The 23,310-nt window shown below is 38.3% G+C and overlaps 2 protein-coding genes and 1 long non-coding RNA gene across 4 annotated transcripts; 1 reads left to right on the forward strand and 2 right to left on the reverse strand.

Annotated features, from left to right (window-relative positions):
- Positions 1-224: 224 nt before the first annotated feature.
- LOC113712266 (uncharacterized) lies at positions 225-2,441 on the reverse strand. Its single transcript, XR_003453258.2, has 3 exons — positions 2,257-2,441; positions 970-1,032; positions 225-288 (listed from the first exon to the last, which is right to left on the reverse strand). It is a non-coding gene; the product is annotated as an uncharacterized lncRNA (long non-coding RNA).
- Positions 2,442-10,925: 8,484 nt separating this feature from the next.
- LOC113711832 (FHA domain-containing protein PS1-like) lies at positions 10,926-15,308 on the forward strand. The gene is made up of 6 exons (XM_027235053.2): positions 10,926-11,473; positions 12,642-12,856; positions 12,949-13,992; positions 14,280-14,409; positions 14,517-14,896; positions 14,999-15,308. The coding sequence occupies exons 1-6, from the start codon at positions 11,062-11,064 to the stop codon at positions 15,239-15,241; spliced, it is 2,424 nt and encodes an 807-aa protein (XP_027090854.2). The 5' UTR covers positions 10,926-11,061; the 3' UTR covers positions 15,242-15,308.
- A 4,444-nt stretch (positions 15,309-19,752) lies between these two features.
- Positions 19,753-22,413, reverse strand: LOC113712670 (protein SENSITIVE TO PROTON RHIZOTOXICITY 1). Of its 2 annotated transcripts, XM_027236170.2 has the most exons (3): positions 22,255-22,413; positions 20,129-21,564; positions 19,753-19,993 (listed from the first exon to the last, which is right to left on the reverse strand). In XM_027236170.2, exons 2-3 carry the CDS (start codon positions 21,519-21,521, stop codon positions 19,938-19,940), a joined length of 1,449 nt encoding a protein of 482 aa, XP_027091971.2. In that variant the 5' UTR covers positions 21,522-21,564; positions 22,255-22,413; the 3' UTR covers positions 19,753-19,937. The 2 variants fall into 2 exon arrangements, with proteins under 2 accessions (XP_027091971.2, XP_027091970.2); XM_027236169.2 differs by having other exon boundaries at positions 19,753-21,564.
- Positions 22,414-23,310: the final 897 nt, after the last annotated feature.

Below are 23,310 nucleotides of genomic sequence, written 5' to 3' on the forward strand. Positions count from 1 at the left end.
AGTGACTTTTCGTTCAAAATTTTCCTTTTGCCGTTTGAAATCCAAATCGATTCAAAGTTCAGCCAAACATCAACCAAGCATATATACATTGAAATCCAACATTCCAAGCCAAATCGGCATACCAAAATATCCAACTAATCCATACATGTACAATAACCAATTACAAACCAAACATTGGAGGAAACAAAACACTTAGGGTTTCACCCTCAAGGAACTATTCAAAATACATGTACATGAGCTCAACTTGTCATTCAACTATTACAATCTTTTCCAAAAGTGTTCATTTTCCTGTAAGGAAAACAAATGGAACGGTGTGAGCTAAAGCTCAGTGAGCAACTATCACAATAGCAGTTAAGATCACATAAGCATAACCATTCAAGTCAAGTATACAATTTCGAAGTAAAGCAATTCAGTGAAAGGATACGGTCGGCTCTCAAGAGCCCATTTCCACGCTTACATTCTTGATCCACACTCATTGACCCTCCGTCAATGTTAAAAGTACCAAACCGTAGACCTCACTTCACTTCCATTCCTTCCACCCAACATACCCCAACCGGGCCCGCACTCCATTCAGTCATTTTGGTAATACTCGAGTTTACCGGAACCAAGGGTCTCATTACCACAAGGTTCCCCAGTACAGTCCCCGTGGCATGATAATTTTCACGACCAAGCCCTCGCCGGCTCGATCCAATTAACTACCATACGGGGTTGAGCTAATAAATGCAGTAAAGCCATTGGATACTCGTCCAACGACACCAAATCAGTTTCCATGAATGGAATGCAGTATCTCATATATCCAGTGCAGTCTTTCAGTAAAACAATTAATAGTCATGAATAAAATCACAAGGGGTGAGGGCGATCAAGTACACCCTCACCTCAATCATTCCCAATAACCAAGTAAGCCTTCAAGGCATCAAATACACATAGCACAAAGCCACATTATAACAAGTAGGTGAGTAGTATACTCACCAAGTGAGAAAATGATGTTTCATGCACCGTCGTTAAACGAACGTCGTGCACCACCGTTTCCTCCTAGAACAAGTGAACAATTACCATAAGACTCGATAACGAGTCACAAAGCCAAGCCAATTATAACCCAATAGGGTTTCATGCATGGAAATTCAAGTGTTAAATACGTAACCTTTACTCAAGTCGAGAATATAGTTTTCTACATTTCGAGTAAAAATGCGGGCAGCATGCCCTTTGTGTTTACCAAATTCTCCAGCCATAAGGCTTCATTATTTTTCTTCAATCACAACCCAACAACACACATATAAGCATTTCATGTCAAGAGCCGTTCCATAGCTCACAATATCATAAAACAAGAAACCATACCGAGCCATAAACAACACCAATTCACAACCCCAATAGGGTTTTATAAACATATACTAGCATGAAAGCAAACCAGAAATTAAGAAAGGCTTTAATGTTGGCCTTGATAAGAAAACCGGTTTTGACGTCATAATGCGGTAATGGCACAACTCTCACTACAATTATCGGTTGGGGGTGTAAGACCCACCATTTCGAAGCTATGAAACAGGGCTACAACAATGTAGAAGGCCTCTCAGTCCAAATCCTAGCACAACTAGGTCAAAAGTGCCAAATACCAAACCAGAACCGAAATTGCAGGTTCCCAAATCACACAAAACTGTAATACGTCAATCTCAGCCTACACAGGTCCAAATGCCGAAATTCCAAAGGTATAAGTTAGCTAAGATATCCAGATACATTTCATCAGAATACACCAACTTAAAAATCCAAACCAAATCCAGTCAAAACAGGCAATTACTATCGCAGTTCCGCACATTCTGTTCACCAAAAACAGCAACAGTAAAAATGGCATAACTCTCTCTATACTACTCCAAATGCCCTGAAATTTTGTAGGCACTTCATACTCACCAATACCTACAACTTTCATGTTTTGAGTAAAGTCCAATTCGGCCTCTAGCTATGACCTAAAATTTCGGACAGAATTGGGAATAATATGAACCCTAACTTTCCATTTTCCATCCAAATCCAAAATTGATTACATTTTCCTATCCAATACACCTCATAGAGTCATTATCAGCCATTACCATTCATCATACAAGGCCACAACATCCCATTCATATTAAACCAGAAAAATTCCCAATAAAATAAAAACTTCACCAAAACTCTTCAAATCAAGATAAAAACCAGAAATTTCAGCACTCTTATCACTAATAAGCACAACATAAGCATCATTAGGTGTAGTAGGGTGTTTCAAGCTTCACTTACCAAGAACCAAGAGAGAGGAAGATGTTGTGCACCTTAGTCCTTCAAACAAAGTTCACCAAACAACTTACTATCACTAGAAGGAAGAATTTTATGGAGTAGAATCTATTCTAGGTGATTAGTTGTGGAAGATTGAGTGAAATGGAAGCTAAAAGTTGAAGAATTTCCTTCCTTCTTTGAGCTTGAGAGGTTCGGCCATCAAGAGTGAAAAATGGTGCATTTTTGTGATTTTTGAAGATATATAACCAAGTTGGGTCAAAGGTCAAAAATGTGAATAGTATTTCTTAAGGTCAAACCAATACTTATGTGACACTTGTCACCTCATTAAATGCATTCTTATCATTCTTTTCTCTCTCACATCAATCACTTCACACATACTACTTATCTCTTAACACCCGATAAATTTTCCACAGTATCCGAAACTTAACCGTATTGGCCGAATTTTCCCGAACTTTTCGCACTAGTGGGTCCCACATCCAATATCTAGTCTTAATTTTCTAAAAACTCTCCAATACTAGAAAAATCATCTAAAAAACTATAACTGCTCATGAAATCCACCAAGAAAATATTCCTAGGCCAGAAAATGCAGAAAACATGAAATTTAAGGGGGGAAAACCCTAGGAAAATATTAGGGCAAAACGGGTTCTCACAATCTGGGTGTCGACTCCTTCATAAGAAATGTAGATCTTTGTTTTAGCTTCGAAACGGTATAAATTACGTCGAAATCCGAGTTCCGTAGCTCCCGTTATGACCAAAACAAGGTCGATCGTCAGAACTACCTTTGAATCTGGACAGTTCTGACGGGTACTTTGGCACTCAATTTTTGTTCTGTTCTGAGTGGATTCAGGTTTTGGTCCAAACATCAAAGTTTTAGCCTTGTGTCCCAGCTTTCTAATGCCTTTGGAATTTCCTGATTTGGATTTGTGAGCTGGGAGTTATGGTCCAGAAAACATACCCTGTCCGTCACTCTACAGTGCGAATTTCTGGAACGGTTTTCCATACTTTCGACCTATTTCTGTTCAGATCCGGACTTAGGTGTCTTCATTAAAATTGTATCCCTTCCTCGTAGCTTCGAAACGGTGTCTCACCCACCTTCATCCGATATTCCTAGCCTAACTTTTGATCAAAACGGTTTGAGATGGCAGATTTGGCCGTTTCCGTTTGCCGTTTCCGCACTTGCGTCTGTCCAACTTGCCGTTTCCGCACTTCCATGTGCCAATTTTGCCGTTTTGCTTGTTTTAAGTATGTTGGTAGCCGTTTGTGATATATTGTGACACAATCTTCAATTTCAGACGTTGGTGAGCTAGGTGGAGCCGGTGGGGCCTACTAGCTACTCCTCGCGGCACGAATTTCGTACTTTTGCTCTTTTGTTCGTTGGGTAAGTATTCAGGCTGCTCTTGTGTGTTAGTTACTTATGTGTTTCGATATGTATGAGGAGGGTACCTAGGCGAGGGTATACTTTATCGCACTCGACCTAAACCCTAACTTGCGCACATATTTGTACATGGCTTGTGTATATGAGCAATTTTGGAACTAAAACCCTTGAGCTTGTGGCTCGGGGTGACTTTTGAATAATTTTGTGAAGTTTGTGAGTTTGGGGCCCGATCTCAATACCTAGATGGACTATTCGAGCCGGTTAGGGCTTGGTCGAAGTCAGTCCAACCTGAATTGAGGTCACCAAGTTTGTGAATCCGGTTCACCGAGTATGTGGACCAAGTTTGTGACCCGAGCTTGTGAACCAAGCTCAATTTCGTTCGCTCGAGCAAGTTTGTGAGGTGTCTGGCCAGAGAGGGTGATAAGGTGTACGGTGGGAGAACAAATGGAGTTCTACGGACCATTATTTGTGGTCGACGGAGTGTCGGCAGGAGATCATACATGGCACATGGATTGGCTTTGGAGCCACCCGTATCCTTATTATGTGATGTTATTGTCGCGCCCCACTTTTTGAGTGTGTGAAAGTAGTGTGTATGTGAACGTGTGTGAAGATGAAAATAAAAGGCCGTGGGATTGTGAAATGCGACGGTTTGGCCAAACAAACAGTTCAAAAAGGGTTTTTTGAATGGAAAATGAAGTCGCCACTTGGTATAGAGTTAGGGTGTACCAAGTCACCCAAGAAAAAGTGATTTTGGAAAAGAAAAGCAAACAAACCCTTTTTAAAGAACTTTTAGGTCTACGTAACCAAAGAAAGGGATCGGGGGTCACATTTGATAAGGGAGAAGGCAAAGGCAAAGCCTAAGGCACTCCCTTACCCTAGCCAAAGCTAGTTGCGTGACTTAACCCCACTTTTCCTAATTCTTCTACCCAAAATATGTGTTGTATTTTGGATGTGACTAATGGATATGAAAAGAAATGCAATCCTAAATCTAAAATGTCTCTTATGAGGCTTTTTGGTCCCAATCACATGAGTTGTGATGGCCAATAAGGAAAACTCTCATAAAGGTCACGGGTAATGCAAATGAAGACCCAAATATGAGTGCAAGTGTGAAAATGTAAGAGGAATGCAAAAGAAAATAAAAACACAAATGTAAGTGCAAGTGTGCAAATGTGAGAAAAGTGCATGTGTGCAAATGTGAGAAAAGTGCATGTGTGCAAACGTGAGAAAAGTGCATGTGTGCCAATTGAGAAAATAAAGGTATAATAGTAGTAAATGCATATAAGTGCAATTGGGTGCAATTCGTGAGGTAGAAAATAAATGAGTGATAGGGAAAGAAGAAAAATGTTCAAACATGGCGTGTGGATTGAGAAAAACATAAGTAGTGAAAAAATGTGGATAAAGAAAGTGAGGAAGTGATATGATAAAAATGAGAGTGCATGAACCTAAAGGAATGCATCAAGTCGGGTACGGGAATGACTTCTATCTTCATGATTTTAATTTTTCCTTTGATTAGAAGGAAGAACTAGCGTGCTAAGGCTATTTTGTAGCCACACTCGCTCGTTTCCCTTACCTAAAGGGGACTCTCAAGCAAATGTACCATATAACTAGCATGAGGATGCAAAAACCTAAAATGAAGGGGAAAGGATTGGAGAAGCATGCCAAATGCTAGAAAACTAAGAAAAATGTATGAAATGTAGTGAAACATGCAAGTATGCACTAACGAGAGGGGACGGCCTATTGGGTCTAGCATTGGGCTAGCCCTTTTCTAGAATTCTCTCACAAGCATTGGACTTACGAGAGCTCGAGGGAAAAAACCATGGCCAGCGTTGGACTAGCCACGGTGACGCATTCATCCATCACATTCATCTACGACTATAGAAAGCAAGTAGACATGCCAATCACCTATGAACACGTAGCACATAACACTTAGCATGCTCGACTAAATGTAAAAGCCTAATAAAGCAACTTAACACGTAGCCACAAAAGCAAGCAATCAAGCTAATGAACCTATTACATTTGCTAACTAAAACAAATGGGGAAGAGGAAAAATGAATAAAAATGCTCTCCGAGCCCTATCTATTACAAGCCAAGAGGTGTACACATACCCCATAAATAAAAGAATGACTTAATAAAAGCAAAAGTAAATGAAATGAATGAAATGAATTAAGGAAAAGCAAGGAAAGCAAAGTAGACATGCAATTCTCACTTAGCACGTTGGATCACATAGGAGAGAGACAAAAAAGATAAAAGAAGTTATACCTCCCTTGAGTTGATGCCTTAAATGGAGTGAAATCACTTATTTATCCTCCAAAATAAAAGAAATGGTCAAGGTACCAATTTATTTGGAAAAATTTAAAAGAAATGCTCAAATACAAAGCTCACTTGATCGTAAAGCCCCTAAAGTCATGACTTAAGTGCAATTGAAACACAGCATGGTAGCTAATTGAAGCAAATAAGCAATGAAAAGTGGTAAAATTAGAGCTGCCAAGGACCAAATTGAGGAAATCATTCAATTGATTGAGTCCTAGTAGCATTAAGGACAAGCCAAGGGGTCAAAGTGCGATATTCAGAAAGTTTTTCATGCATGCAACGAAGAAAAGCCTTCCTTATCTGCACCAATTCAGCCGCAATCCTTTTTTCATTTCCTCATGCCAAGCGAGTTTAACAAATACCAAGGTTTCAACTATCAATTACCAACTAAATGAAACATGAATTTTTGTTGCAAGATTGAAACAAAGCATTTGAGCCGACCCAACAGCAAGGGAAAGGGAAGAAAGGCAGCAAGAAACGCAAGAGGTTTCGTGCATCAAGAAGACAGCACAAGCATCAGCAGCTTGATGATGCATGGAAATGTAAGAAGACAGCAGGGGCACGAAAAGATGAACCCGCGGTGAACATGCACACAACATACCAACCAAAAGCCTAAAAAACGCAAGCTTCAAACTATCCCAGAAAACCAGTCCAAGCAACGGGACACAAATGCAGCAAAAGAAAGGAGTGAAACTTGCGGCAAAGTCAAATATGCACATGATTGGATCATTCCACTGAGGTAGATAAATGACACTAGACTATGAACCCAAAGACATGCAACTTTAGTAAATTTCTGGAGCTTATCCGAAGTTTATCTGATGCTTTTTGACGTTAGCAAACTCCCATGACAGCAATAAAATTTGACAGCAAAAAGGATTCAATCTCCAAGTTTAACATCGAAATGTAATGACAAACGCAGAAATGAAAAGGAAAACAAAACTGGAAGGAAGCTTGCTCAGAATTATTCACTTTATTCTTACCAATCTGAGTTTTCGGCTAGACTACGGTATATCAGCCCCAATAAACAGTTTGAAGTAGAAAGCTTTCCGCAACAACATTAACCACCAGATTTCGTTTCCCTCAGAACATATTTAAACAATGGATGAAAGGAACTGGGGACAAAGGGGATAGGAAGATAAAACCATGGAATGCTAAGATCAGGCGCTGAAGCTTCGAATCAGACTTCCAAAAAAATGAACCCAAAACGAAACAAAGTACACAGATGGCCTTTGCTGCTAAGCTCTCAAACATTCTCACAATATCTCAGCCAAACAATAGACAAATTAAACATTTTGAGCAAGACAACACTTCAGCAAACCATTATGACTCAGCTTTCTAACGAAGAAGCGAATCAACAAAAACACACCAACGTTAACATTGATCGACTGAAGGAAATCAGCACAAACACAACCTTAACCCTCCTAAGATTAGGTTTTTACAACACTAGCAGACAAGCAAATCACCAGGTTTCAGTTTTGGATTGGGACTAGCTCTTTCGACTCAAGATTGTCACTTTAGGGCAGTTTATCAAGCAACCAACAAGCGAGAGAGAATTTCGATAATGCAGAAACGAAATAATAGCAGAAAAAGGCTACCTTCGCTCCTTTTGGTAGCAAAACAGCGCTTGAATGGCAGAGCGATGGACTTCAGCACGGGTCAAACAAAGCTGGGAGCCATTTCACCTGCTGCTGCGGCTGCCTTCCAGATTCAACACTACCTCCCTCCTTGCTTCTTCTTGGACTGCCCTTTCTTCCTTCACAAAGCTCTCGGTCTATCCCTCTCCCAGCTTTCACAGCCGAAAACCCGCTCTCGGGTTTCCTTCTCAGTTTCTCTCGCTCAGTTTTTCCCTTTTCTCTCTTTTTTCCTGACCGAAGCTCTCTTGCCCAGAACCCTCTTGCTGTTCACTTTTTTTTTCTTCGTTTCTTTCTCTCGGCTCTTCCCTCTCTGAAACTCTCTCTAGCCCTAGCTGTCTGCTCCAGTCCTCCCTCTAGATATTTCAGCCGTCACTTTTTGCTCTCTCCAAACTCCCCGACTCTCTCTCACGGGAGCTCTCTCCTAATACCCTCAACCCAGCCGTCCTTCAGTCCTTCCTCTCTTTTCAGATTTTCAGCCGTCATTCCTCTCTCCTTTGGCTGCGGCTCTCTTTTCTTTTTATAGGAACCCCCTAAGTCCCTAAAACCCTCACCTCAAAGGTGAGGATGAAGGGTAGATTATTACCAAAGATCTGAGCCATTGGATGATATTTTTTGGATAAGGTTGGGGATCAAAGAAACCGCTGCAAATTTTTGTGGTTTTTTTTTCCGTTTCATGCTTCTGCCTCAAAAATGAGATATTGAGAAGGAGCTTGGATCCAGTGCAGCATGGTGCATGAGCTCTTTTCTTTTCTTTTTTTTTTTAACAAAATAAATAAACAACAAACCTCCATAAATTGAATCTAAAAATTTAGAGAATATTTTTGTGAGCAACTCTCTTTTCCCGAAAAATCTTAATGCTTAAATGTAGACAAATAAGCAAAAATGAATAAAATTAACAAATAAAACTAAATGAAAAGATTTGATGCCCAAAATGCTAAAAAATGAAATTTTGAGATAAATTAAACAAAAATAGTAAATAAATAAAAGAGTAAAAATTTGGTGTCTACAGTTATTTTTCTGCTTTTGCTTTACTCTTACTGTGTAATTGTTAATATGTGAGATTTACGCTTTTGCCCCTGTTTACTTGCTAAGCATATAGCTTACCCCTTTTCTTTTGTTTTCCTTAGCAGGGGCCGACGCGGGAACTTTTGACACACACACTAGTATAGTTAGATTTGCATGTAATAGTTGGACAATTAGGATATTTGTTTTAGTTTTGGTGGTTTGTATAAGGACCCTCCGTAGGGTCTACTCTTTGGTTTTGGTTATATTCATAAGGATGTAATGGGATGATTAGAACACTTTTATATATTGTGTATATAGTGCTCTTTCGGTTTATCTCGTGTTATTGCTTTAAGTTTCGAGTCCTGGCGCGAGCTAGGCAGGCGGCCCGCCGATACCCTCGGGTTCGCCCTTGGGAGAAGTGGGGTCGTCACAGATATAAGTGAAATTTGAAAAGATACATAACAACAACTTGAAGCAACAGTGATCTTTGCAACTGCCAGTGCAAATTGCAATGACCATATTTTCTATCATTTACAATAGCATATAAAGACATGACTAGCTCTACAAAGTTATCAAATTATTAGTGTGAGCATCTAAATTTAAGGTAAAAATATTGATCCTTTTTATTGTAGTTGGTAAGGTGAAAGTACAGTATTGATGCAAAAAGCATACAGGTCATAGTCAACAAATCAGCAACGAAGGCATGAATAAGTTTTGTCTCGATTCAACAAAACAAGCTAGTCATCTCTCAAAAGCATATTACTAATCTCTGAACATGAATAGTTTACAAAATTGCATGTATCATGAAATAACATAACAAACAGAACATCAAGTGCACTCTCGAATCAAGATTTAATAGGACACACAAATATTAATAGTTCGATATCAAGACCTAACTGTCAAATCGTTGTATGCTAACTTTGTCTACTGCTAACCATCAGATTATTCACCAGTTATGATGAATATAAAAGATATGTCATGGTCTACAATATATCAGGCATCAAGATTAATCTATTTCATAGATAGGTTGTATTTCTCATGATCGACATTACAATGTCATGCTCTGATACTCAGATGGTAGCACTCAAATGTATAATAAGGGAAGATTTACTTGTAGTGTGTGATTGTTGCGAATCTGAGCAGAAAAATTTAAAATTGCCTAGGTTTCTCCTCCTTTTTCCTTCAATTTTTATAAAATCACATATGGTGTGTGCTCAACAAGATTCAATAAAAATTCTTTTCGTATTCAACATTTTTTTTTCTCTTTCTTTTCCTTCCATTTCTCTTTTTAATAAAATCCTTCTATACATATTGTTTAAGGTAGTCTATCCTTGTCATTGTCAAGCGATGTTAATCACAAAAATAATGCCATCTTGGGGTTGCAATTGACACCATTTTTTTTTATTGCAATTATAGTTGCTAATTTGAGATGAAACAAACCATTATTCTGGTTTAATTACTTAATCTCATTTATTTAGTGCCTTAACTTTTTTTGTCAACATCACAAAAATAATGCCATCTTGGGGTTGCAATTGGCACCATTTTTTTATTGCAATTATAGTTGCTAATTTGAGATGAAACAAACCATTATTCTGATTTTATCACTTAATCTCATTTATTTAGTGCCTTAACCTTTTTTTGTCAAATATTCATTTGTAATAAAGCATAATGTCTTAGGGTAGAGTAGTACTTTTACTGCATCTCATGTAAGTAATGCGATCCAAATTTCTAATAGGGGAGATAGTGTAATATTTGAAACCTTAGCAGTAATGATGATTTCATTAATTTACAAAAGAACTGCACTAATAGCAGTATATTTAGTAATGATGATTTCATTAATTTAAAAAAGAACTGCACTAATAGCAGTAGACAGATGCATCGGAAATTTTTTTTTAAATACAACAATGTATAGGCAGACACATGTTTTAAATGAGATCACAATATTTTATTTTGATAAAGATATATTAGGTGTAACATAACAATATAAGCAAGAAAACAATAATCTCTACCCCAGCAAGACTTATAAACATTTTCTTTCTTGAGGTAACATCCATAGTTAAATTTCTTTTCCCCTTCTTTTTAATCCATTTTAGTATGACCTAATGCAAAAAAAATATTATTATGCCGACAATTATCTTTTCCCCAAAAAATGTCTCCGAAATTAAAACTTTTACACTACTGAAATTTTTGGCAACCCAGTCAACAGAATTCAAATCTGGGGCCATTTCTTTTTCAAAAGAATTTGTAGTCATTTTTGCAGGGGTAAAAGAATTTTCCTGAATAATTAATTTTTGTTTTATATTTCAAGCAATAATATTTTGGCCGTTCCACATGAAGAAATCACCAGCCAATGTGCTAATACGGCAAGCACCATACCCTAACGGTCATCTTTTACATGCCTACTTTTCCCATTTCCGTTCAAATTTTCATTTGACCATCCCCCCGACCTCACGCCTGCCTTTGCTACTTCAACTTCCCCTGCACATGCAACACATAGGCACAAAAACTCAAGAAACAGAGGAGAGAAAAATGGCAACAGAAATTGAAAAGGAGCTTGAGAAATCAGCAGTAGAAGAAGCAAAAGAAGTAGAAGAAAAGGAGAAGAAAATCCCAGTGTTCACAGTACTGAAGAACAACTCCATTTTAAAGAACATTTTCCTCATAGATACGCCTCCTGATTCGCTGCTGCCTACTGCTGCTTCTTCTTCTTCTTCTTCTACTTGGACGATTCCTAAAGATGAAAAGCAAGAAGAAGGATTGTTGGAAGAGATTTTGGTGGTTGGTAGGCACCCAGATTGTAATATCACGGTGGAACACCCCAGCATCAGTAGATTCCATCTCCGCATTCATTCCATTCCCTCTCTTGAATCGCTCTCTGTCATCGACTTATCCTCTGGTACTTATTTCTATTGTTCTTTAATTGTTTTTGCTTTTTCCTTTTTGGGTCCTATTTTCATTTTTAGTTTTACTTCTTTCATATGGGTTTTCAGAAACTTGGTGATTGATATATTAGTTCCTGATTATTTGTTTTAATTCCTCTATATTGTTTAATTTTGGTCAATCTTTCAGGGGGTTTTCTTATGTGGGAGTTTAAAGCTTGTTGGGTTTAGCGTTTTTGATGATTCTTGATTTTGGGGTGAATTTTCTTTGATGGGCTTGTCCAAAATTTGATGATTTCTAGGTTTTTGTAGATTGTTGGATTATTTGGGATACTGTTGGATGGGAACATTTTATTAGTTTCACTATTGATGTGAATTTATAGTGGGTTTTCTGTTTATGGCTTAAAAAATGTGATAGTTGATATGTTCTCGATAGTAATTGATAGTTCTTGAAACTAAACATTGTTTTATTTATTCCTTTTGTTTTTGTTCTGTATATAGTCTTCATTCTAGATCAGCTAACAGCTAAGAAGAAAGATAGATTATGACTTGGTTAAGAACTTTATCTTGGAATCTCTTCTGTCTTTGTTGATAAGTAGGGACTACATGTGGATACTAGGAGTATCATGTTTTCGTTTTTGATTCCTTTACTGATTCTTAATGTGTTTGTTATCGTGCAATCCATCTCTTATTCTTCTGGAGAAAGAAAGGGGTAGGGGATGGGGCTAGTGTAATGCAGGTACCGAATCTATTACTGACTAATCTGCTGTCTAGACACATGTATTTGTTCATCTTATGTTCTGGTACCATTTATCATCTGGTGATTATTGATAATGCACAAATTTGATTATGTAGACATATAAAGACATATATCCTCTACTAATTTGATTAATTCTCTATTTGATTAATCCTCTATATCCTCTATTTGGTGATTATTAGTCCTCAATTAATCTTGTATAAAGACATATATCCTCTATTTTCTTGTTTGTTTCTGGATTCATCTATCATCTGGTAGTTGTTTAGTTCTGTTGATAATTTTTTTTCCCTTTCCTGTCTCTTTATGAATCTCATTTCCTTTCCATTGGTGAGGGATTGGTTCCTTGAGTGTAGATTACTATTATGAACAACAATTGGAGATCAATTTACGTGAAATCATGGTTTACAATTAATTATTGTTCTTTTCAGTACATGGTACTTGGGTATCTGGGAAGAAGATCGAGGCTGGTGTTCAGGTAAAGTTGAATGAGGGTGATACTCTGCGGCTTGGTGGATCAACTAGAGTGTATAGACTGCATTGGGTGCCACTGAGCCGTGCATATGATATGAAGAACCCTTTTGTGCCTCCATTGGATGAGTTGGAGCCAGTGGAACAAAGAGCAGAACAAATACCTATGCATCAGGTTAGCTTGAAGATTCTAATCTGCATTTTAGACAATATGGCCGTTGGATGGACTGTATTGTAATATGCATTCTTGGTTGTCTCATTCCACAGGATGAGGACGGCTTGTACCCTCAAGATGATCAATCTTATTGTGTCGGTGATTACTTTGAAGGTTTGGATTTACTGTTTGCTGATATGAACATGATCTCATCGATTAAACAATTAACTCCATCAGAAACTGTAATGCATGAAGAAGACATAAAACCAACATTTCCTTTCGAAAAGGATGCGGAGAATAAGATTGAAATTGCTGAAATGCAACCTGTTTGGCAATTTGATAAAGAGGACAGTATCCGGAAAGTCTGCCTTGCTTCTGCCTCACATGAAGAGGATCCTGATAGTCGCCCAGTAACATCACAGAGAAGATCTGGTATGAGCATATGGGAAAGAAGGGGTAAATCTGCTTCTGTTCATATTGAAACTGGCAGAGATAGAGAAGATTGCATAGAGGCCAATGCTGATCTAACGATACAATTGGAGAACAACGAGAATATCAGAAATGGATCACCTTCACAAGATTTGTTTACTGCTGCAGATTGGTCTGAAGAAATTTTTACTTCAGATAAAGAGAATCACACTCCCGATATCCTATTAAATAGGCCATTAAAGGAGATGGACCTGGGTAAAGTGAAACACCAATTTAGTGTGGATTCTCTGCTTTCTTCTTTGGATGATCATGTGGAAGAAGCTTTTACACCAGATAAAGAGAACATGACTCCTAAAACTCATCTATTTAAGTCCATGAAAAGATTGGGAAAGTTGGAAGAGATTAACCATTTAAAATCATATAGATCATCTCCTTTAAAAAATGCCGGTTCAATTAAACATGAATGTCTAGACATGCTTGTACTTTCAGATGATCGGAATCAAGTCAGCAATTTACTTCGAGAAAAGAAATCAGCAAATCCTGCCCCTAGAAGTCTAGCTAGGTCAAAGGCAGCTATCTTGAAGGTTAGGGAAGATAGGGTGCCCTTTCAGTCTTTGCTGGTGAACTCAAGTAAAACCAAATCTGAAGCTTCAGACCCAGCCGGAAGAATAGGAAGCTCTAAATCTGTGAAGAATCCACAAATGACAGAGGCAACTCATTCCTTTCTAGTAAGTTTTGATTGGCTCTTTGCCTATTGTTCTTTAAAGTCAATGTATTAAGGTGTCTAACATTTATTGTTAGACTGTGTTATAACATATTTTCAACAGAACACAGTTAAAAACTATTGTGATAAGGAAAAATATCAGTTAATCTCTTTGAATCACAATGACATGTAATTTATGGTTCAGACTTGCATATTTTAATGCATATTTGCTCTCCATTTTCTTGAGGATGAATGAATTTCTGCCTCGGCAGATCTTCAACAATACTCACAAACATGTGTAATAAATTGCAGAACTCTTCTGAAGAAAATAGGACTTGGACCATGGTTGTGGACACTGCTTGTTTGCTAGACAAAGAGTCAAGGAAGGCATTGCAGCTAATGCAAGGTCTCCAAGGAACTAGTTTAATCATCCCCAGAATTGGTAAAAAATTTTCTCAATCCTCAAAAATTTTCTCATTTATTTTTATCAATCAATTATGTTCTTTATCCCTCTCTGATTATTTATCAATGAATCCTTGTGAATTTCAGTCATAAGGGAACTAGACAGCATGAAGAGGCATAGTACCTTGTTTAAAAGAACAGCGGGGGCTGACTCAGCATTACAGTGGATTGAAGAATCTATGGTGAAAGCAAAATGGTGGATTCATGTGCAGAGTTCTCTGGAAGATGCGAGACCAATTGCACCAACCCCTCGTTCTATTCCTTTATCTGAATCAAATGAAGAAAAGGAGAAATTTTCAATTGGCTCCATTCCATATGCTCCTTTTGGTAGTTTACTGGATATAGTTTCACCAACAACAGAAGACCATGTCCTTGAATGTGCTCTTTTCTTCAGAAAAATTGGGAATAATGGACAGCTCATCCTTCTTAGTAATGATGTCACTCTCAAGATCAAGGCCATGGCAGAAGTAAGGCTCCCACGGATCCTGACCTTCATTAGCTTATCTTTTCCATGTCATATCATTGTATAGGCAAGGTGCAGTTTGACTGACTAATGTTATTTTTGATAGGGTTTGCGCTGCGAGACAGCAGAGGAATTCCGTGAGAGTCTAGTGAACCCATTCTCAGAGAGATTTTTGTGGACTGCCAGCTCTCCAAGAGGACCCACTTGGTCTTGCCTTGATGATGTTGTTCTCAGGGAGAAATACTACAATGGCCCTTCAAGAAAGCAGTCAAAATTAGAACCTGCGAAGGGCTTGAAGCTCATATTGCTTCACAATTCCCAGTACAAGCAAATCAGCTCAGTTAGCTAAGCAAATTATGATGTTAATTTCCTCATTCTCACTCTCTTCTCAGTTGACAATTAAGACTTGGACATCACCTCTTGGCTTGTTTTTTTTGGGGATCATATACCTAGTCTATCTCATTTAAAGCCATTGTTTTAATCTATATGATTGTTAGAAAGAAACTATCTTGGCATGTCATCTCTTCATGGTAATAATTGTTTAAGTTGCAAGCCAAGGAAATATCTTAACTTTCAGATTTTCTCCAACTTAGGTGGAAAAGGATATTCATGACGATGTCAGGGGATAGTATCAAAAGGAAACCATTGCAGAGTGTTAAAAAGCATGAATCTGCATAGGCCCCATTGACGCTTATAGCCCCCTTTTGTTATATGGAATCATGATAGCTCTTTGGGCACTGGGGTAGAGCTTCTTTAGCGAAGAGGTGACTGGAATTTGTGAAATGAACCTCCAAATTTCTTGAAGAGGTTAAATGAGATTTAGCAAGTTGGATTTTTTGTTTTTTTAAGTTGAACTTGAATAGCTTACAAAATAAAATTTGGACTTTTTATTTTTGGTAAAAAAAAAATGTTGGACTATTCCCCAACTTTAAGACCGACTCGAGTGATTGTTAATTGGTTCGTCACAAACGTGACATTCCATTAGCCAAGTAGCTTACGAACTTTTGTCCACGCTAAAAGTAGAACTGCATAGAAACATCACTCTTATCTATTTACAGAAATTTACAAATTTCTTCACGTATTAAGGAAGGACCGTGCTTGGCACAGTCTGCACAAAAAGCACTCTGGATCAAACAGTGTAGCCCTTCGCGTCTTCTAGACCCATTTGGCCGACAAAAGGTATGCTTTGTTTGTCATTTTTTTTTTTACAAAGGCGGCAGGCATGCTTTGTTTGTCATTTAAACTAGAACATGTATGTCTAGTCAAAATAGAAACAGCCATTACACTAACAAAAAATGTCAATCGCTTTAGAAATTCAAGTGCAACTTATGTTATCACAAGGCCTGTCAAGGTTTATGTAACAGCCCCACTTTCCCCTAAGGCGAACCAAAGGGGTTAGCGGACTGCCTGCCCAACTCTCGCCAGGACTACGGATCAGTTCACGTCGATCTAATACGTTCCGGAACATACCCACGCGCGTAAACAAGTCAAAATCACAAAATAAAAAAAAACGAAAATCGAAGCCGATGATGAACAGTACCGGCCACGTCAGAATCCAGATACTAGGCCGAGAGTAGCCAAAATTTTTCTTTTGCCGTTTGAAATACGAGCTGATCCGAAATTCAACCAAATATCAACCAAACATACATACATTGAAATGTAATATTTACAAGCCAAAGCGGCATATCAAAAACCATTCATTACGAATATACATGTTCAGTTTGCCAATCAAAAGAAAGTGAACCCAATACACATTAGGGTTTCATTCAAAGAGCTATCCAAAAGATACATTTACATGAGCTCAACTTGACAACCAACAAGTATAACCTTTCCAAAAGTGGTCATTTTCCTGTAAGGAAAACAAATGGAATGGAATGAGCTTAAACCCAGTGAGTTACTACCACATAAGCAACAAAGATCACATAAGCATAATCTTTCATTTCAAGTACACAATTAAGAAGTAAAACAAGTCGGTAAAAGGATACGGACGGCTCTCAAGAGCCCATTTCCACGCTTACATTCTTGATCCAATCTCATTGACTCTCCGTCAACGTTTATGAGTACCAACCGTAGAACCCACTTCACTCCCATCCCTTCCACCAAACATACCCCAACCGGGCCCGCACTCCAATCAGTAGCTTTTGGTAATACTCGAGTTTACCGGAATCAAGAGTCTCATTACTACAAGATTCCCCAGTACAGTCCCCATGGCATGTCAATTTTCACGACCAAGCCCTCGCCGGCTCGATTCAATTGACTACCAACGGAGTTGAGCTCAGTAGTACAGTAAGGCCGTTGGATACTCGTCCAAACGACACCAAAGCAGTTTTTCATGAAGTGAATTCAATATTTCATATAGCAAGTGCAGTATATCAGTGAAGCGGTAAACAGTCATTAACGGTATCACAAGGGGTGAGGGCGGTCAAGTACACCCTCACCTCAATCCATTCCAATAACCAAATAAGCCTTCCAGGCATCAAAATCACATATAGCAAAGCCACATTGTAACATTCAAGTGAGTAGTATACTCACAACTCAAGTAGGTGATGTTTCATGCACCGTCGTTAAAAGGACGTCGTGAACCCCCGTCACGTCCTAAAACACGTAAACAAATACAATGAGACTCGATAACGAGTCATAAATCCATGCCAATCACAACCCCAATAGGGTTTCATAAACATAGACAAGTAGCATAGGTAACCAGAAATTTCAGCAATGTAACTAACTTGACCTTGACAAAACAGTTTTCGTCCTAATTTTGCGGTAATGGCACAAATTTCACTACGATTATCGGATGAGGGTGCAAGACCCACCGTTTCGAAGCTAAGAAACAGGGCTACAACAATGTAGAAGGTCACTCAGTCCAATTCCTAGCAAAACTAGGTCAAATATGCAAAATACCAAACTAGAACCTTAATTGCAGGTTTACAAATTACACTATGCTGTAATTAGTCCAACTCAGTCTATACAAGTCCAAATTCATTAATTCCAAAGGCATGCGGTAGCTAAGACATCAAGCTACATTTCATCAGAAGACCTCAACAACCAAATCCACAGCAATTCCAGCCAAAACCACCAATTACAGACGCAGTTCTTACATCCTGATGAACCCAGAATAGCAATAGTAATTTCGACTTTTCTCACTCCACACAACTCCGATTGACCTGAAATTTTACAGGCACCTCACACACATCAATACCTACAACTTTCATGTTTTAAGCAATGGCCAATTCGGCCTCTATCTAGGACCTAAAATTTCGGACAGAATGCCCCCCTCAAGAACCCTAGTTTTCTGAAATTTCTTCCAAACCAGAAATTGGTTGCAAATACCAATCATGTACACCTACTAGAGTCATTAACCATCATTTCCAACCATCATAGATAGCCACAACATCATGATCACATTAAACCAGAAAAATCACCAATAAATTGAAAACTTCATCAATTCATCCAAAGCAAGAAATAAACCACAAAATTCATCCCTTTAGCTACCACTAGGCACAAGTTAAGCTTCATTAAGTGTAGGAGAAAGTTCAATCACCACTCACCTAGTAAACAAGAGAGGGAGAGTTGTAGGACACCTTAGCTCCTCCAAACACTTCACCAAACAAACCACTAACACCTAGTGAAAGGGTTTTATGGAGTAGAAACAAGTTTAGGTGATTGCTTTGGATGATTTGCACTAGATGGATGCCAAGATTTTGAAGAGTTTCTTCCTTCCTAAGCTCAAGGTGGCCGGCCAAGAAGATGAAGACAAGAGTGAATTTTTTTGTGATTTTTGGAGATATTTAACCACATGGTCAAAAGGTCAAAAAAAAAATGAATAGTAAGTCATAAAGGTACAACCAATCCCAACATGACAAGTATCACTTCATTAATGCATTCCTATCCTTCTTTTTTCCTCTCACATCAATCACTTCACATCCTCTACTTATCTCTTAACACCCGATAAATTTCAACCAATATCCGAAACCTAACCTAATTGGTCGAATTTTTCCGAACTTTTCGCACTAGTGGGTCCCACGTCCGATATATATCCTTAATTTTTCAAAAACTCTCCAATACTAGAAAAATCATCTAAAAACATAATTACTCATAAAATTCACCAGGAAAATTTTTCCTAAGCCAGAAAATGCAGAAAACATGTCTTTAAAGGGGAAAAACCCTAGGAAAATTATTAGAGAATTTACGGGTTCTCACAGTTTACACCATGCGGCGGAAAGGTTGGCAAGATTACAGACTAAACACAATTTATTCAAGTTTTTCCCAGCTTCCATTTGAGGTTAAAAAAGCTGTAATGTCAGACAAAATAGGAGGGCTTATAGTGCGCACTTATTTAAGGTAGGATCAGAAGATATTGTGCAACTAAGCTTTTGCTTGGCGAAGGTTGATGTACTATATCGTTTTTCTTTTAATAAAAAAGGGGTTGGCTTCCCTCCCCTGCCCAAAAAAAAAACGGTTTACACCATGCAGCCACAAGAACCAAAGGAAATTAACGTTCCTAGTGTAGGAGTTTGGGATGTTGCATCATGCCGAATAAGTTCAAATTAAGGTTAAACTTCTCCCCTGAATGCTATGCATTCTTGTTCTGGTCCCGATCCCAAATATGGGTTAGCCTGCCAACCCAAGCCAAATGGAAACAGAATTTGCTGAGGGAACAATTTTTTCTGACGATCAGAAGGGAATTCACTCACAACTGTCTAGTCAAAGCTAGACAAATGTTGAGCAACTAACAGCAGTGAGTTGGCATCTAAGTAATATATTAGAGAGAGAGAGAGAGAGACAGCAAAACCAAGAAACTGACCATTTGGCATAAGAGCACTTCAGTACTGATGCATCACCAGCAGAAACACGAAAATCTCAGACCATTAGATGGAGGCGGCTTTTTTCATTTATTAAAAATAAGATGTAACATTTCATAGTGTACCAACATATACGTGCTAAAGAACGGACGGTTTTATTCAATGTCACAGGAGAAGCAGACATCTTCCTGTCTTCTGATAAAAATATCAATATCAGGGATGAAAATCCAGTGGTAGATGCTATTATAGATTACCAGAACCTGAAAATCTTCCTGTCTTCTGATGGTATTCAGATGACCCTGAGAGTAAAAAACAGAAGGAACTTTCTGAGTCTTCAAATGAGGGTCTAGGAAATTCATGCAACCCACTAAGATTATTTGGATCAAAGTTCAAAGGTGAAAAATAACTGGCAGGATCATCTATACTTCCTTTACCATCCATAACATTTTGATACCCGCTTCCACTAGGAATGTTTGACTGGGCACTGAAATCTATTTGCTCCACTTTATTTATTAGTTCATTGGTTTGCCCTGCGTCTGATTGCCCAGCTGATACTTTAGATTCATCCAGGGGAATTGCGGGGGTGTGGCCTTGAAAAAGAGCAATATGTCCAAAAAGCTTATCCTTCCTAGAGAAAGTTGTTCCACAAGAGCAAAGCCACTTGTCTCTGCCACAATGCTTTTCGTGCGTTTTGAGATCAGCTATGACTGAGAATTTCTTTGTGTGGCACCGGCTACAAGTGTAGCTCTTGTCGCAATGAGTTCTCTTATAGTGATTCTTCACACACAAGATTGTCTTAAGAGGCTGGAATTTTTTATGATCTTTATTGCGCTTGCAGCCAACAAAAGGACAGGAGTACCTCTTAATGAGAGTTGGCTCAGAGGTGGATTCCTTGTTGGGTTTTGCAAGAGCTGCTGGAGTTTTGTACTCATCCCCATGACCTCTCATGTGCATCCTCAAATTTGCATCCCTTTTAAATCCTTTCCCACAGATGGTGCAGAAGTGAGTGTGAGGAGCAAGAATTTCCTCCTTCTCTAGTTGCAAAATTTCATAAGAACCAGGTGGTAGATTCTCTCCTTCGTCAGCGTCCTCCTCATCCTTGGATTCATGCTCTTCAACCACATAGTTCTGTTCAATACCAGCATTTCCTATTAGGTCCACCTCATTTGGTTGATCTTCTACCTTTTTCACATTACAGTGCACCACCCTACCACTGTTGTCAAAACTTGTAACAGGAGGAGTTATGGATCCTCCAAACTGCCCAAGCTGAGTGACAGGAGGATTAACAGAGGAGAGGGAATGCTTCACAGATGGAAGAAGACTCCCAGCAGTAGATATCAATTGAACGATTATAGAAGTGAGATCAGCAGTAATAAGCTGCTGTTGCTGAACTAGAAGTTCATTTGATTGGCCAACAGCTTGGCATCTCCGCCCAACAATCAGATGTACTAGATCCTGCAGTTGATGAATCTTTTGCTCCAGGAAAGAGAGATTATTTAGCATCCCTCTAGGATCCCAATCTTGGACATTATTTGAATTAGAAGTTTCTCGCATTCGCTTATCTTCGTGACCGTGATTTTTGGTTTGGTTATTGGCTCCACAAGCTGCTGAAGATAAATTTTCTGATGGACTGGTAAATTCAGAGAATTGTTGTTCAATCCTAGTTCTATAATCCATTGATGAAGAATGTTCCCACTTTTGCTGCTGCGAGCTAAAATTCGTAAAATATTGATTGTCAGGGGATAATTGCCTTAGTGCATCACTGGCAGTGGCAGGTGAGGATGACTTTGTCCATGGGTCTGTACGCAACCTTTCATCAGGGTCCATCTTAAGTCAACTTCTCAATACAACAAAACGACAGCTTGATACACTGCAATTCAAAGGAGCAGAAACATCGGAACCACATCATAACTCAACTCAAGAACGGAAACAAGATAGCTATTCTGCTACAATTCAAGTTTTGCATACTACTACATAACCAAATAGGAGTGACGGACAGACAGACCTATTAATCCCTCCATGCTAATCCAAAGATAAGAAGCTAATAAGCTAGATGTTTCAATAATTTGAAACCTCCAGCCCCAATCTGCACTTTTTTTAACCAACTTTTCTATCTTTACAAGATTCATCTAATTGATAATTAAGCTGAAGTTTCTGCAACTCTAATCTAATCTCGAAGCCCCCAAACTAAAATTTCATCACAGACCTGCTTCGAAAGGAAAGTCAAACTTCACATACAACTGTTATCACAAGTTCACTATCCTTCACCACCAAACCCTCCAAAAAATTCAGGAAATAGCAATATTTCACTAACAAAATAAAATTACATCCTCAGCAGACCCAAGATCTCAAGCATCATTCCAACGAATCATCAAAAAACCCATCTCCTAAATCCCAAGAAACACATCAAATAAAAATAAAAATCCAATCTTTCCGCAAACTCAACTGAACATACGCTAATACCATAGCATCAACCAAAGACTTCTCAGACAGCCAAAGTATTAATTCTTGATAAAATAAGGGAAACCAAAAAATAAAATAAAAGCTGAGAAAGACTGACCAGATTCAAGATTATGCTACTCCACTTTTCTGCTTTGGCTGGAGACATGTATCTTAAAGATGGAATCAGTTTTTATGTTGAATGGATGGTAGCAACGTGAAATGGGAAAGAGAGATGAAGCTGAGTTCAGAAAATATATACTAATATTAGCAGCAGTAGCAGCTGTAATATAGAAGTTTGTGTCTTTGTCAACTCATTGTACTGGTGGGACCTTTTTCTTTGTAGTCCTATAAACCATCAATAATGACTTTTACATTGGGTCCCACAATGTTTATGGGGTCCAAAGAAGACTTTTAGTTTGGGTCCCACAACCTTTTGGGGTCCAAAACAGAATCGCAGCCGTTGCTCTGGAGTTTCTCACCTTGGATTGAACCAAGAGAAAATTGACGAACAAAATTTATAGATGGCTGTGACAGGTCCCGTAATTCATTTTTTTGAAAATGATGGAATCACCACCATGAATTGCTTCCGAAAACTATTAGTCTTGTTTGAATTGTGAGTTTTTTAAGACAATTTTTTAAACATATTTTTCAATAATGTTCTTAGTTCATATGTATCACATTATAATAGTATTTTTTTACAGAATAATTTTAAAAATTTATGATTCAAATGAAATTATTAGTTATGTATGACACGAAATGACTTAGATTCAAAGAGAGTAAAACAATAATTATAAATATCAAAATTTTTGAAAAATAGCCACTATAATAGTTAATGACAATTGATTGTACCATTCGCCTAAAAGCATAGTTATTAAACCCGGCCTGGCCCGGCGGTCGAACCGGTCAAACCGGTGAACCGGGCTGGGTTTCAAATTGGATCGTTTAAGCAGTCAAACCGTTGATTAGTCAACGGACCGGCGGTTCGACCGGACTAAACCGAGAACCCGGCCGGTTTTGTCTAAGAACCAGCAGGTTTCGTATAAAAATTTTATGCCTATGCCGAGACTCGAACCTTGTACCTGTGGTACATTGCAACAACGACGTAACCGCTAGGCTACTTCATGAGATGGTGATAAGTTTGCTTACGTATACTATATAAACATTTTCAATTTTA

Source organism: Coffea arabica, chromosome 10e (assembly GCF_036785885.1).
Source record: "Coffea arabica cultivar ET-39 chromosome 10e, Coffea Arabica ET-39 HiFi, whole genome shotgun sequence".
NCBI classification, from domain to species: domain Eukaryota; kingdom Viridiplantae; phylum Streptophyta; class Magnoliopsida; order Gentianales; family Rubiaceae; genus Coffea; species Coffea arabica.